The sequence below is a fragment of the Camelina sativa genome, chromosome 5 (genome assembly GCF_030686135.1).
Source record: "Camelina sativa cultivar CO46 ecotype springtype chromosome 5, ASM3068613v1".
Classification (NCBI taxonomy): domain Eukaryota; kingdom Viridiplantae; phylum Streptophyta; class Magnoliopsida; order Brassicales; family Brassicaceae; genus Camelina; species Camelina sativa.
This window is the reverse complement of record NC_141884.1, coordinates 2,407,947-2,420,211: the sequence shown is the minus strand read 5'-3', so window position 1 is coordinate 2,420,211 and position 12,265 is coordinate 2,407,947. Positions and strand designations below refer to the sequence as shown.

At 34.0% G+C, this 12,265-nt stretch overlaps 2 protein-coding genes and 1 pseudogene across 4 annotated transcripts; 1 reads left to right on the top strand and 2 right to left on the bottom strand.

Moving 5' to 3' along the window:
* Positions 1-1,592: 1,592 nt before the first annotated feature.
* LOC104785050 (transcription factor IBH1 pseudogene) lies at positions 1,593-2,436 on the top strand (annotated as a pseudogene).
* Positions 2,437-3,305: 869 nt separating this feature from the next.
* Positions 3,306-7,563, bottom strand: LOC104785049 (signal peptide peptidase-like 3). Its single transcript, XM_010510172.2, has 14 exons — positions 7,198-7,563; positions 6,855-7,013; positions 6,585-6,696; positions 6,373-6,492; positions 6,069-6,223; positions 5,638-5,814; positions 5,506-5,540; positions 5,265-5,421; positions 5,014-5,067; positions 4,846-4,938; positions 4,313-4,455; positions 4,091-4,161; positions 3,831-3,914; positions 3,306-3,744 (listed from the first exon to the last, which is right to left on the bottom strand). Exons 1-14 carry the CDS (start codon positions 7,348-7,350, stop codon positions 3,635-3,637), a joined length of 1,623 nt encoding a protein of 540 aa, XP_010508474.2. The 5' UTR covers positions 7,351-7,563; the 3' UTR covers positions 3,306-3,634.
* A 1,794-nt stretch (positions 7,564-9,357) lies between these two features.
* On the bottom strand, positions 9,358-12,201 carry LOC104785048 (prolyl 4-hydroxylase 1). 3 transcript variants are annotated; one of them, XR_015558167.1, is made up of 12 exons: positions 12,062-12,195; positions 11,768-11,815; positions 11,433-11,489; positions 11,201-11,253; positions 11,026-11,091; positions 10,716-10,790; positions 10,500-10,574; positions 10,337-10,407; positions 10,183-10,239; positions 9,939-10,028; positions 9,710-9,802; positions 9,358-9,621 (listed from the first exon to the last, which is right to left on the bottom strand). XR_015558167.1 is itself a non-coding variant. In XM_087451854.1 (12 exons), exons 7-12 carry the CDS (start codon positions 10,539-10,541, stop codon positions 9,514-9,516), a joined length of 456 nt encoding a protein of 151 aa, XP_087307980.1. In that variant the 5' UTR covers positions 10,542-10,574; positions 10,716-10,790; positions 11,026-11,096; positions 11,201-11,253; positions 11,433-11,489; positions 11,768-11,815; positions 12,062-12,201; the 3' UTR covers positions 9,358-9,513. The 3 variants fall into 3 exon arrangements, 2 of the variants coding, with proteins under 2 accessions (XP_087307980.1, XP_010508473.1); XM_087451854.1 differs by having other exon boundaries at positions 10,183-10,234; positions 11,026-11,096; positions 12,062-12,201; XM_010510171.3 differs by having other exon boundaries at positions 10,183-10,234.
* Positions 12,202-12,265: the final 64 nt, after the last annotated feature.

The window sequence follows — 12,265 nt, the reverse complement described above, 5'->3', positions numbered from 1 at the left end:
TAACCAAACGCAAATCGTATTCCTCAAGTCTCTCTTCTCTTCTTTTTTTCTCTTTTTGGCTTTTAATATTCATGAGTTGTCATTTGTATATTTTTGTTGCCCTTGCATGGTGAATATTTTGTAATATCTTTGATCACCTTCGAACACGTTTTATCTTTGATGATGCGAGCGACTAATTGATTAAGTTTTTAAATACTTTTTTCAGCCCAAAAGAATCATAGCTATTTTTTTTTTTCAATTTGGTTACTTTACGAACTAACTTATAGTTCAAACTCGGGATTGAATAAACTTCCTCAATCAGTCATTTTACAGGCGTTTGATTTTGGCTTGAATGATATATATCGAGAAGGTAATGAATCAATTAATCGATTTTTGGAGGGTTTTGTAAAATTTATTTTGCAATGATAACAAGCTTAGATGTTTTCCACCATCATTCTATCTTAGTCGTCATTAATTGTCAACTAATGTTAACATAAATACATATAGCTTACCTAATATATTATCATAATAGTCTCTATTAGCTGGTCACGTTAATTAATCCATACGCATTCGTCACTAAACTTAACCTTTTTATAAAAACCAACAAATAAACATAAAATCGTGGTTGGAATCTTATTCCATAATCTGATGTTGGCTCCTAATTGCTCCTTTTTCCGTTTATATATAACACAGCTACGAACCAGAAGTGCTTTGATCAATTTGCGTCTTTGTAAACATCTTCCGAATTATAATTTGTTTGAGTTGATGAGATGTATATTACAGCTAGCATATTGATGCTATGTTAGTATATTTATATAATTAATCTGTGTCTAGTGTTATATATTTCAAAGTGATCAAATATATATATATGTGTCCAAAATGGCCAAGTTCTGCTCATCTATTAGCATCACCTTTTCTTCTTCAAGCCAAAACATCGTTTTCCATTAATTTCACATTGATTTATTCAAGACTTTATAACCTTAAGGTGTGTATTATACTTATCCGAAATACATGGGTTTTGCTAATATACAAATTCACAATATTTCATTTTAAAATCCTAACACATATATAACATGAATTTACACATCTAATTATCCACCAGTAAACAATCTAACAGCCAATCCACTAAACCACAACAAACGACGACTCTCCAATCTTTTGAACTACTATTTATACAATTTTTGATGAAACATATTATACAAATTTAAAATAGTTGTTAGTAAACTCCCTAAAGTAAACCATAGAACTGCATTTATCTTGTCTCCACTAAAGAAAACTACCACTTAAACCTTCATTTCTCATATTTTTAGGCAACTTAATTTGACGGACCAATTAAGCTCCAAAATTCAATATTTCAATCTGTTAGCACATCTATTTTTCTTCATCTCTTCACGTTTTCTTTTTTTTCAATCCTACTCATAATTAAAACATGGATTAAAAAGTATCTTAAAAAAATATCTCTACCTAAGTTTAACTTTCAACTTTATAGATAATTTGAATAGTTGTGCGTCTTGTGACATAAAAAACCATATTTGTAAAATAAAAAAGGTTAAGTAAAAGGAAAATAAACGATATTATTCCTCTTTCTTCCTTTCTCTTTCTCTCTCTCTCCACCTCTTTGTTTTTATATTTAACCCTAATATTGTGTCATTCTCCCCAAAAAAAACGAAAAAGTTTTATAAAGGTTCTCAATCTCAAGTTCTCTTCTCTCTAAGAACCCAAACAATGGCCTCTGCAGACAAAACCATAAACACAGACGTCCCTGAAAAAGACGTTTTTGCCATCCACTTCCTCCAATCCCTCTCAAATCTCAGAACGTACACAAAACCTTTTTAATTCACCGGATACAACAAACTACCGTGTGAGGAAGATCAAGAAGGCTGCGTACGTTTCCATGGCCAGAGCGGCCGGAGGGTCTAGCCGGCTATGGAGCAGAGCCCTCTTGCGCCGAGCCACCAAAGGAAACAACAAGATCGTAAGATTTCCAAGGAGAAAGAGAAAGGTGACGTGGAAGATATCGTCAAAACGGAGGAGGAGTGACCAGAGAGCTCCGGTGGTGGAGGAGGCTGCCGAGAGGCTGAGGAATCTTGTTCCGGGAGGCGGAGGAATGGAGACGTCAAAGCTGATGGAAGAGACGGCTCATTACATCAAGTGCCTTAGTATGCAGGTCAAGGTCATGCAGTGTCTCGTTGATGGCTTATCTCCGAAATGATCATCAACTAATCATCATCATCAGTACGTGATCGATGTATATAGAGATACGACACATACATAGTATTGGATTGGGGTAATAATCATAACGCATATATATGTGTATATATATTCTTATATATAAACATACGTGTAAGATAGGATACATATATGAAATGTGTGGATATGTATTAGTCTCTAAGCAACGAAAGATTTTTTCTTTTTCTTTTTCTTGAATTTTGATAAAAGGGGATTTATTATTTATCATATGCTATACGGCCGCTTTAAACATTAGGGCTTGTGAACTTGCCGTTGGAGCTATGAACTAGCTACTTCTGTCTTTTTTTTCTTTCTTTTTTTTTCTTTTAAGCTACATATACTTGGTTGCTCAGGATTGTAATTCATGAATGATATATGTTTCTATGGATGGATTATATATATTTGTTATAATTTCTAAGGTAAATTATAGTGAAAGTAGATCTATCATAAAACATACCTTTTAATTTTTATGTATAGCTTATACATACATGATTGCTAATGTTTTTGAAAACATATATGATATACGTAGAGCTAGTAAATATGTATACACATATAATTTATTGAATCTATGATCTTATATTAATTGACTATTTTCTTGAACTAGTATCGCTTGAGTACTTGACATACATTAGAGGTTAAAGAATTTTGTAGAAAAATTATTGTACTCTAGTTTTATTTCTAATCACACACTACAATACTAGATTAGTAATGCCGGAATGAATCCAAATGCTAGCATAACAACATTATTAACAAAAAACTAGAAAACTGATTATTTGTTGTTTTTTTCTAATCACATCTTCTGTTGGAAGGATTTATCTACTAGTCGTATAATTAATAATATTATGCTATGCAGTTTGGTCATACTTCTATTTCATATGATTGTCCTACTTTGTCAATTCTTATACACGTGTACATATAAATAGACTAGTTGGGTCAATTTCCACATATTTCACATCAAACATTAAATTCGTGCATTTGTTTTCGTCTAGAATTCCACTGCATGAGTCGAATAATATTTGGACAAACTCCAAAGTTTTGTGGAATTATTAGATACCATATTTATCCACAAGTGTAACTGTGTAAAAAAAAAAAAAAAATTCACAAAAAGGGAATTTGCATTATACTTGAAATACTACAAATTGATGAATCCAAGAGAAGGTTATTATAAACTCTGTACAAACATGTCATACTACAGAATCTTTCTTTCTTCTTCCCCAAAACAAGAAAAATACGATATATTGCACTTTCGATGTGCCTTGAATTACTTATGGTATACGATTAACTTTGGCTTTGTAGAAAACTTACATCAGCTTTCGTGTATCTCTCACAGATGAAATCTGATAATAGCTTCTCTCGATGTTTTGGGGAATAGCTAATCTGGTTTGATTTATATATAACACACCCATTAGATTGTTGAATCATGTTATTATGCCGCAGGCAATGGATCCTCCGGTGTGTGAGATTCTGATTCTTCGATGCCGTAATTCCATAGTTCTTTAAGCTCTCCTCTTATCAACCCCAGTATGACGACCAAACCTAGAGAGTAAACACATCAGGTTTTGTTCGAAGACAGAGTGTTCGAGAATAGAGGGAGGAAAGGAAACTTAAGCTTCTGATTTTACCAAGTGTGCAGGGAACGATGTATAAAAGCGCAGGCTGGCCATGCCCGTCCATAAGATACAGACCTAGATATGTCAGTAACAGACCTACAAAACATAACAAGAAGAAACAAGACAAGCTACGTTACTTTCTATATGTAAGTTTCAAAGATTGTATATGTAAGCAGCCATCTCGATTAGCAAGACAAGTTACGTTGCTTTCTTGTTGGGAAAAACAACAGAATTCTGATCGTTCACTCTAAGTTAGTAAAGCGTGGACTTACCTATTCCATAGCCGATAGTCAACCAAAGGAAGTACCCATTTACTACTACCCTCTTTTTTATCTTGTCATATCTGAGATCAAAGAGTAGAGAAAGCATTAATTGTGGAGAGGAGTGAACAAGAAAGTCGTTGGAAAAATCCTGATGTATGAGTTGAGAGATTTACAAGACAGTTCAAAGATGGAATTCCAAGTTTGTTCTTGAATCTAACTGACTAAACGTACCTGGAAGCAAAGGAAATGAGCAAACCGGGGAAGAGGATGTCCCCAAAACCAATCATGTCATAACCACCCCAAGGATCAAAGAACCGAGGAATCTTTAGTAGCATCGGAATGGACTCCCCACTGCTGCTGTCCCCTTGGGCAACCTACAAAGAAGGAATCTCAAATAAGAATATCACTAGCTAACTTGCAATGGTCTACAAGATTACTCAGCTTATAGACTTGGATAATATTGATAGGTTATTGAGTTATAAATTTATTTGTGTATGCAGTTGACAATACGACAAAGAAATACACCCCTGCAACTTTGCAATGATGTATTGTGACGGACCATACAAAATTTCTGTGTCACAAAGTAAACTGCAAATAAAGCAGTGATACCTTCCAAGTCTTCATAATAGATCAGATATATGAAGCACATTTTTTGTCAGAATTGTAGAAAAGAAACTGATATCACATAACAAGCCCAATTCTAACCTTATTGACTGTATCAATAGAAACGACAGATTATTACGGACATTATAAGAAAAACTCACCACAATCATAACGCTCTCGTGAAAAATCAGTGGTGATATAAAGACCCAGAAGATGTCATAGACAAACGCGCAGCAAAGAAGTACAGTAGCAACCTGGAGTACAGATCACTATCAGCATATTAACAGAGAAACATCACAAATCACTAAATAACAAACCAGATAAACTACCTTGATGTTAGGTAATCGAACTACTTGCAAGGCAGTGATCATCAAACATATGCCCTGTCAACAATATGAAGATAAATATTTCACACAGTGCAACCAAGAAACTAAAAATTCTCTACATGACCGCTTGCTTTAGAGAGGGGGATATGAAACTAAGTTGACAAATAAATCTGAAGCAGTAATAGAGAAAAAAAATGAAAGGAAAAGAGTTAAAAAGCATTTAGTGATGAAGAAAAGAGAGCTGCGAGAGTTACCAAAATGTCTTGGCCAACCCAAGAATACGATGTGTGCCGTTTTACAAACCAGAAAACAGCAAATGCCAAACAAACAATGTTCACTATAAGCGACATTACTGACATTGTCCCAAGCAAAGGGAGATTCACAGATTTCCGACCAAGATGTCTGCATTTTCTGCAAGTTGATCGACCATATATCCATAAGAAATGTTAACCAGAAAAAAGAGAAAAGTGAATAATCAGGAACAGTTCAGAATACCTCAATATAACTGCCGTAATAATGTTATGCATACCCTGAAACAACAGCCACTTTGTTAAATTGACTGAAAAACACATATACAATATAAATATCATAAACAGGTTCGAAACTACCAGATGGTAATGAAATTACCTGCATGCCACCGATGCAGAAAAATATGGTGAGCACCCATACAAACCATGATGACATGAAGTAGAAAAGGAGCAGCAGAAAGATGGAGGCGGTTACAATAAAAAATACAGCACCGGTGACACTTATATCAAGGATTTCTTTCTCTGGGTCATCTTTCCTGGTCCCAGTAGCAAATTCCTGGAAAATCAACCTTCGATATTTGAAAAGACATTTCGGTAATTCATCATTATAACAGGTACAGAGTCAAATAAATTGAAGTTTTGATCACCAAGTCCAAAAAATAACAAGATACTGTACACTAAGTGTATAGGAATATAAAGGCAGTTAGTTGTGTATGATATGTAACTGCAGCACGCAAAAGAGCTTTAACTCTTGATTTCCAGTATAGCTACCAAAGAAGAATACCCAAAAAGGACTTGAAAGATGTTAACCTTCGCTAATATGCTGTAAGATTCATTAGCTTGGTCAGGATCTGTAAGATCTGACCATAGTGATGCAACAACAACAGTTCCAACAGCCATGAGCAGTAACAATCCAGCTGTCAGATCCACGACAGGACGCTTTGGAGCATACAACAAAAGCTCAACTGCATCATACAGGAATTGGAATTAGCCTAGAAGAGAGGGTTTACAAGAATATCAGATGTTTCATGTTGTAGAGGTAGAGCATCTACAGGTCAACAAGCATAAATAATGGATGAAAAAAAAACTGAAGTGTGAAATCACAACGACTCACCACTCTTTTTGTCTACCATAGACTTGTTGAGAGCATCCCCGCTTGCCTTAGAGATCATTAAGACAGGTATGCTCACATTTAGAGATGTATCTTTTTCCATACATCCCATCTCATCAAGATCTGATAACAGATCATGACTAAATCAGATACTAACAAAGCTAAGAAACCCGAAAAACATTTCCATCCAAAACCATTTTGAGAAGACACCAAACCTTCTTTGTCATTAATAACCAACAGAGCAGAAGCACCAGCTGCCTCAGCATGTTTTGCCTTGTCTGTGAAAGCACAATTGCCACGGATCGACAAGGCAATATGTCCATCAAACTGAGCCACACAATGAAAACCCAATTTAACACAAAAACAAAGTCAATGAATATCGCAAAAGCTCAGCTTGCAGTTACAAAATTTGATTACAATATAATCTCTAATCACAAATCTGATGCAAGCCCATTGAAATCAAGAGAAAGAAAAGAGAAACTAACCCTGGAGGAGAGATTGGAACAAGAGTCCAAAGGACCTACAAAAGCAGCAGGAAATCTGAAACTTTGATCAGCATCAGAAGGCACCGAAGCTCCAAATTGAGCAGTTAACCCAGTAATGGATTCACCTTCAACACCATCAACCCAATTTAAGACCTTAACCTGTATAAAACGAAACATTAAACACAGTGAGACCAAATATAGAATCACATTAACGAGAGTGAGAGAGAAAGAGCCCAAATCGGAAACTAGATAAAAGCAAAGTCGATCAATCAAACTCCAGTGAACCAGAGAATGATTGAACACGAAAGCCAAAAGAATAAAAAAAAAAAGCTCGAAATTATACCATTTGGAACTTATTGGAACAGCCAGGAGACTCGAGGCCGCCGGAATCGTCGGTCCAGGACACATCATCGGCCGACGCTACCGTAAAAACTAGCAGAAGGAGAAACAATACTACGACGGAGTATCGGTGAATCGGCGGATCAAACGACGACATGGCGCAATCGACGGTGCAAATCGGAGAGAAGGTGAAGAAGAAGAGACAAAGGAGTTAGCGGTTAAAATCTTGTGAGAGATATATATCGGACGGTCCATAATAGTCATCTTTTTTTTTTTTCCTTTTTTTTGCGATTAATTTAATTATTTATTAATTGTTGATTAAACATCACTCCAACTATATTATTGTTGTTTTGGTGCGTTACTCTGGTCTAAGTTTTTTTTTTTCCTGGATAATTCTTTTTGAGTATCAACAATAATTATTGATTTTCAGAAAAACAATAATTCAGAAAAACATCACTTCAAATTATAATTATTGTGTATCAACAATAACAATTAAAAAAAAATCCAGCTACTACTTCAATAATATTGAGAGCAGAATTAAGATCTTCACGATGTATTTGACCAAAAAGCCAATAGAACAAATCAATACAACATTATAAAAATGACTTGTAAGGAACTTGTTGTCATACATGTTTATTCAAATTTAGAATATTAGAAAAACTCATAAAATCAAAAGTCTCCTAACCAACAAGAAATTTCAAATTATAAATTTTAGAATTATCATCAGCTAAATGTACAAAGGAGATGTATAAATACCATTTAGAATTAACCTTTTCAAGTGAATCAAGTCAAATAAGCAATTAATCAATTGTATCAAGAACAAGAAAATCCAAATTTAATTAGATGAATTATGAAGAGTAAGAAGATAAATATTACCATCAAACTAAACAAACACTAGTTCGAGTTATTCATAATCCAATTTAAAAAAATTAGGAAATAAATAAACTATTGAAAAAAATATCAAAATCAGCAAATTCTAAATTTAAATCAACGAACTCCTTAATAAAATTCAAAATTCTTCAAAGATAAATATATTTTTTTTTTGGACAAAAAATAAGAGAAAATTTTCCAACTTGATGATATAAAGTGGAGAATCGAACCTTTCACGTCTTGACTAACATCCTTTACAAAACAGCCACCTGGGCTCCGAGACTTTTTTCAAAGATATATATCTACTTAGTTAAAATAATACATACAAATCAGTTCTAAGAAGCATATGCGTTTAAAAAATGAAAAAATAATACATATCACGACTATGAATTTCATGATTTGTACAGAAAACAAAATTCTAATTTGAAGAATAAAATATCATTTCACCTTTTTTAATCTTGAATTATTTGGAATGAAGATTGTATCAAAAGAGATTTCACATTTTTGAATAAAACATGTGGCAAATGAGCTGAATTAGAACTCCTAATATATACAAACAGTTAGTTCAAGCGTTCAAAAATGAATTAATGAACTTTTAAATACATTGGTGAATTGGATTCCAACTTCTCTCAATTTGTTATCTCAGCAATGATTTAATGAGCTTTTAAATACATTAACAATAGCTTGAAGTATTTGAGCGTTTGAAGAATCGGAATTGAGACTTTTAACATATGAAAGCTCACCTATCCAAAAAGAAATTTCAAATTATAGATTTTCAAATGGTCATCAACTAAAGTCCAAAGGAGTTGTATTTGGATGGTAATATTTAGCATTAACCTTTTTAAGTGAATCAAGTTGAATAAACAATTAGTCGATCATATCAAAAACAAGAAAAATCTAAATTGAATTGGATGAATTTAGAAAAGTAAGAATGATGAATGTTATCATATATTCTTCTTATTTAAAAGTGAAAATATACCAGTTTTGACTTATGACAGACAAAACGTTTAGTCGTATTGTATATAAGGAAACTCTAAACAAGTATTCAATTTGTAAACATACTTTCCATTTGTCTTCTTGGTGAAAAAATTATTTACTAGCTAACTATTTAAAAAAAAAAATATTTAGAATAATCCAATTTTAAAAGCATACTTTTTAAGGTAAATTGGTGAACTAAATAGATTTTTGAAAAATTCATTTGTTGGTAGATTTCTGTAACATTTACATGAATATTTATATTTTTTTAATAACAGTTTATGCTAGAGTAGTTTAGGATTTGTTGGTAGGCGAAATGTTTGTTAAATAACCCTCATATCCATTATGTATGTAAATGATAGATTCTAAAATTGAAGGGTCAAAAAGAGAGTAAATCAAAACTCTGAGATTCTATGACATTTTTCCAATATAAGTCCCTGTGGTTCCTTTTTCTTTTTAACAAGTTTTAAGTACTTCAAGAAGTAGCTTTTTGCCTCATCCATTTAGTAGCAGACCATTTCTCTCCAGACAGAACTTCACATCCTCCATGTATACTCCTTGGATCTGACTGTCCATCGAGTCCCTGAATGATTTATGAGACGAAATTAAACACAAAGCAGTCCATATGATTCTTGTTTGTGTAGAGGGAGAGAGAGATTGAAGAAACAAACCATGCTCCAGAAGAGAACTGCGTCTCCTTTGGTGGGTTTAACCGAGATGCCTTTCATGATTTTGCCACCACATGTGCATTCACCATCACCAGCCTGCATTTTCCAAGACAGATATATATATATCTTTACACATTGGTTTAATTTGCATGAACAGAGAGACGAAACAATTTTGTGTTAAATGAAAACAATTTGGAGAGCTAAAGAGATTCACTAGAAGAAGATTTAATACCAAAGGGAAATAAGTTTCTCCTCCTTCAACGTCATCGGTTAAATACATAAGCATAGTTGCTACGCGCTGACCACCACGCTTTAAATTGAACTGTGTGGTTAACATAAGACAAGAAACAAGGAAATGTACTTTTCAAATTGATTGTTCTTGGAAGATAAAGTAAAGATCGAACTAAACATTATTGAGAAAACCAAACTACTAAACACTTATAAGTGATACATATGAAACAGAACAGAAGACTTACAGTGTCAGCAAAGTAATCGTGATGCGGTTTGTAAAACTGTTTTGGCTCGTATCTGCACTGCAGCAGATTTTGATTCATCAAATCAAGAAAACAGCTTAATTTGCTTCAATTTACAAAAAAAAAAAACATAGTAAGGTTGCACTTGTGAACGCACCTTAGAACTTGAATAAGTTCTCCATTTTCCGCTGGTACTTGAGAAAAGACTGCAATTCGCTTTTCAATTGCCTGATAACAGCAAAAGAAAAGGAATGTAATTTACGAAACTGTCACGTTGATCAGAATGACACACTTTTATAAGATATTAGGGAGTGGCCTACCTGTATTATTGGATAACTTCTTTCTACATGAGTTAGAAACATTCCGGAACTTGTCCTCACATCACTTTTGACTCCCTAAGCAAGAAGAAAGTAATAAGAAAACGGATAAGAATTTGAAGCATAACTAGAGCGTTTCTACTCGTGTCCAATGTTTGATTGATTCAGTAGAACAATCTAAGGCAGAGAGTGGAAGTAATACAAGTTTTGGACAGGTACCTTTCCGGTTTTTACATCAACAACAGTGGAAATTTGAAGGCGAGGCCGGGCAATTGCTTTTAGGTATTCACATTCCTTGCAGATATACAAATCAGGAAGCAACAAAAACAAAAATAATTCTGTTATTGAAAAGACAAAAAAACTGCCAAAATCTCTTTTGCTAATTTTTCATTTTTCAAATATCATCTTATCATTGCTAGAATAAAGATGATAAGAACACGTTTAAATCTCAATGCTATAGTCAGCTAACTCTCAATGCTACAAAGCTAAGTCAATAACACAAACATCGATTTATGGGGCGTGTGTATACCTCAGGACTTAGAAAGTCATGGAGCACAATAATTCGAGGGGACCAACTAACTACTTCAGGCTTGACCTGCACTAAAGCAAATAAACATTAGCTGGGAAGCAAACAGAGCAGACCTCTATTTAACAGAAGCAAAACAAAAAAGGATACATTGCCAAATGGATATGATAGGACTTACATTGCCAAGCCGTAACAATTCTGCATCTTTGTCATTTGCCCACCGGGAAACATCTGAAAAACAAACGAGTCTTGACATAAAACCGATTCTGTATCATAACATATCCAAAAAAATTAAGCTCTCCAGGAAGAGTCTAATCCTAAAGCTAGGATTCATATAGCTACAATTGAAACTGTTGTGTAAACCTATTATATGCAAGCATAAATTTTTGGCTAGGAACGATCACACGAACCTCGTAGATAACGGGCGTTCTGGCCTCGAAGCCCTTTCAGGGATGGAAATCCAGTTCCTGAATAAGAAAGAAGAAGGAGAAGGTACTGATAAATGAAAGGAAACTACGACAAAAGAAACAAGCAAGATTACAATCTTCATTGTATAAAAACATAAAGTACAATTAAAAAATATCCCTGATTAAGTCCTACAGATTCAGTGGCATTGTAGTGTTTACTCACAATCCCTTAGAAGAGCTCAAAAATTACCATATATGCAAATTCTATCACAAAACACACATCTACAAATAAACACACACATAAACATAAAAAGAGAGTGGAAAGAAAGAGGTTGTACCGTACGAATCTTCCAATCTATTTATAAAAGCCAATTGTAACAAGGAACCTGCAGATTCCAGGAAACACAAAATATTCATGAGTTACCACACAGAGCCGTTTCAATTTTCTCATAAAGTCAATCTTCATAGACGTCTCCAAATAAAAACAATCCAATTCTCTAAGCAAAGCAATGACAAGCAACTCCCACTCGGCCGGGAGAGAAAGCAAAAAAGATAAACTCTTTCAAGATCGAAAGACAAATTCAAAATGTTAGACAACTATAAATAGAGAGAGAGAGAGAGAAAGAGAGTACCGATGATCATTCCGACAGTGACAAATGTCAAGAGACCGAACACGATCTTCATGGCAGGAGCCATGTCTCTCTCTGATCTTGATCTCCGACAAATAAAAAACAAAAACTTGGGAGAGATAGATAGATAGAGATCAGTAACAGTACTTTTGCAGAAGGAGAAAGAGAGGAGCTTTGAGAGATTTGATTTGTTAAGAAAAACGTCAG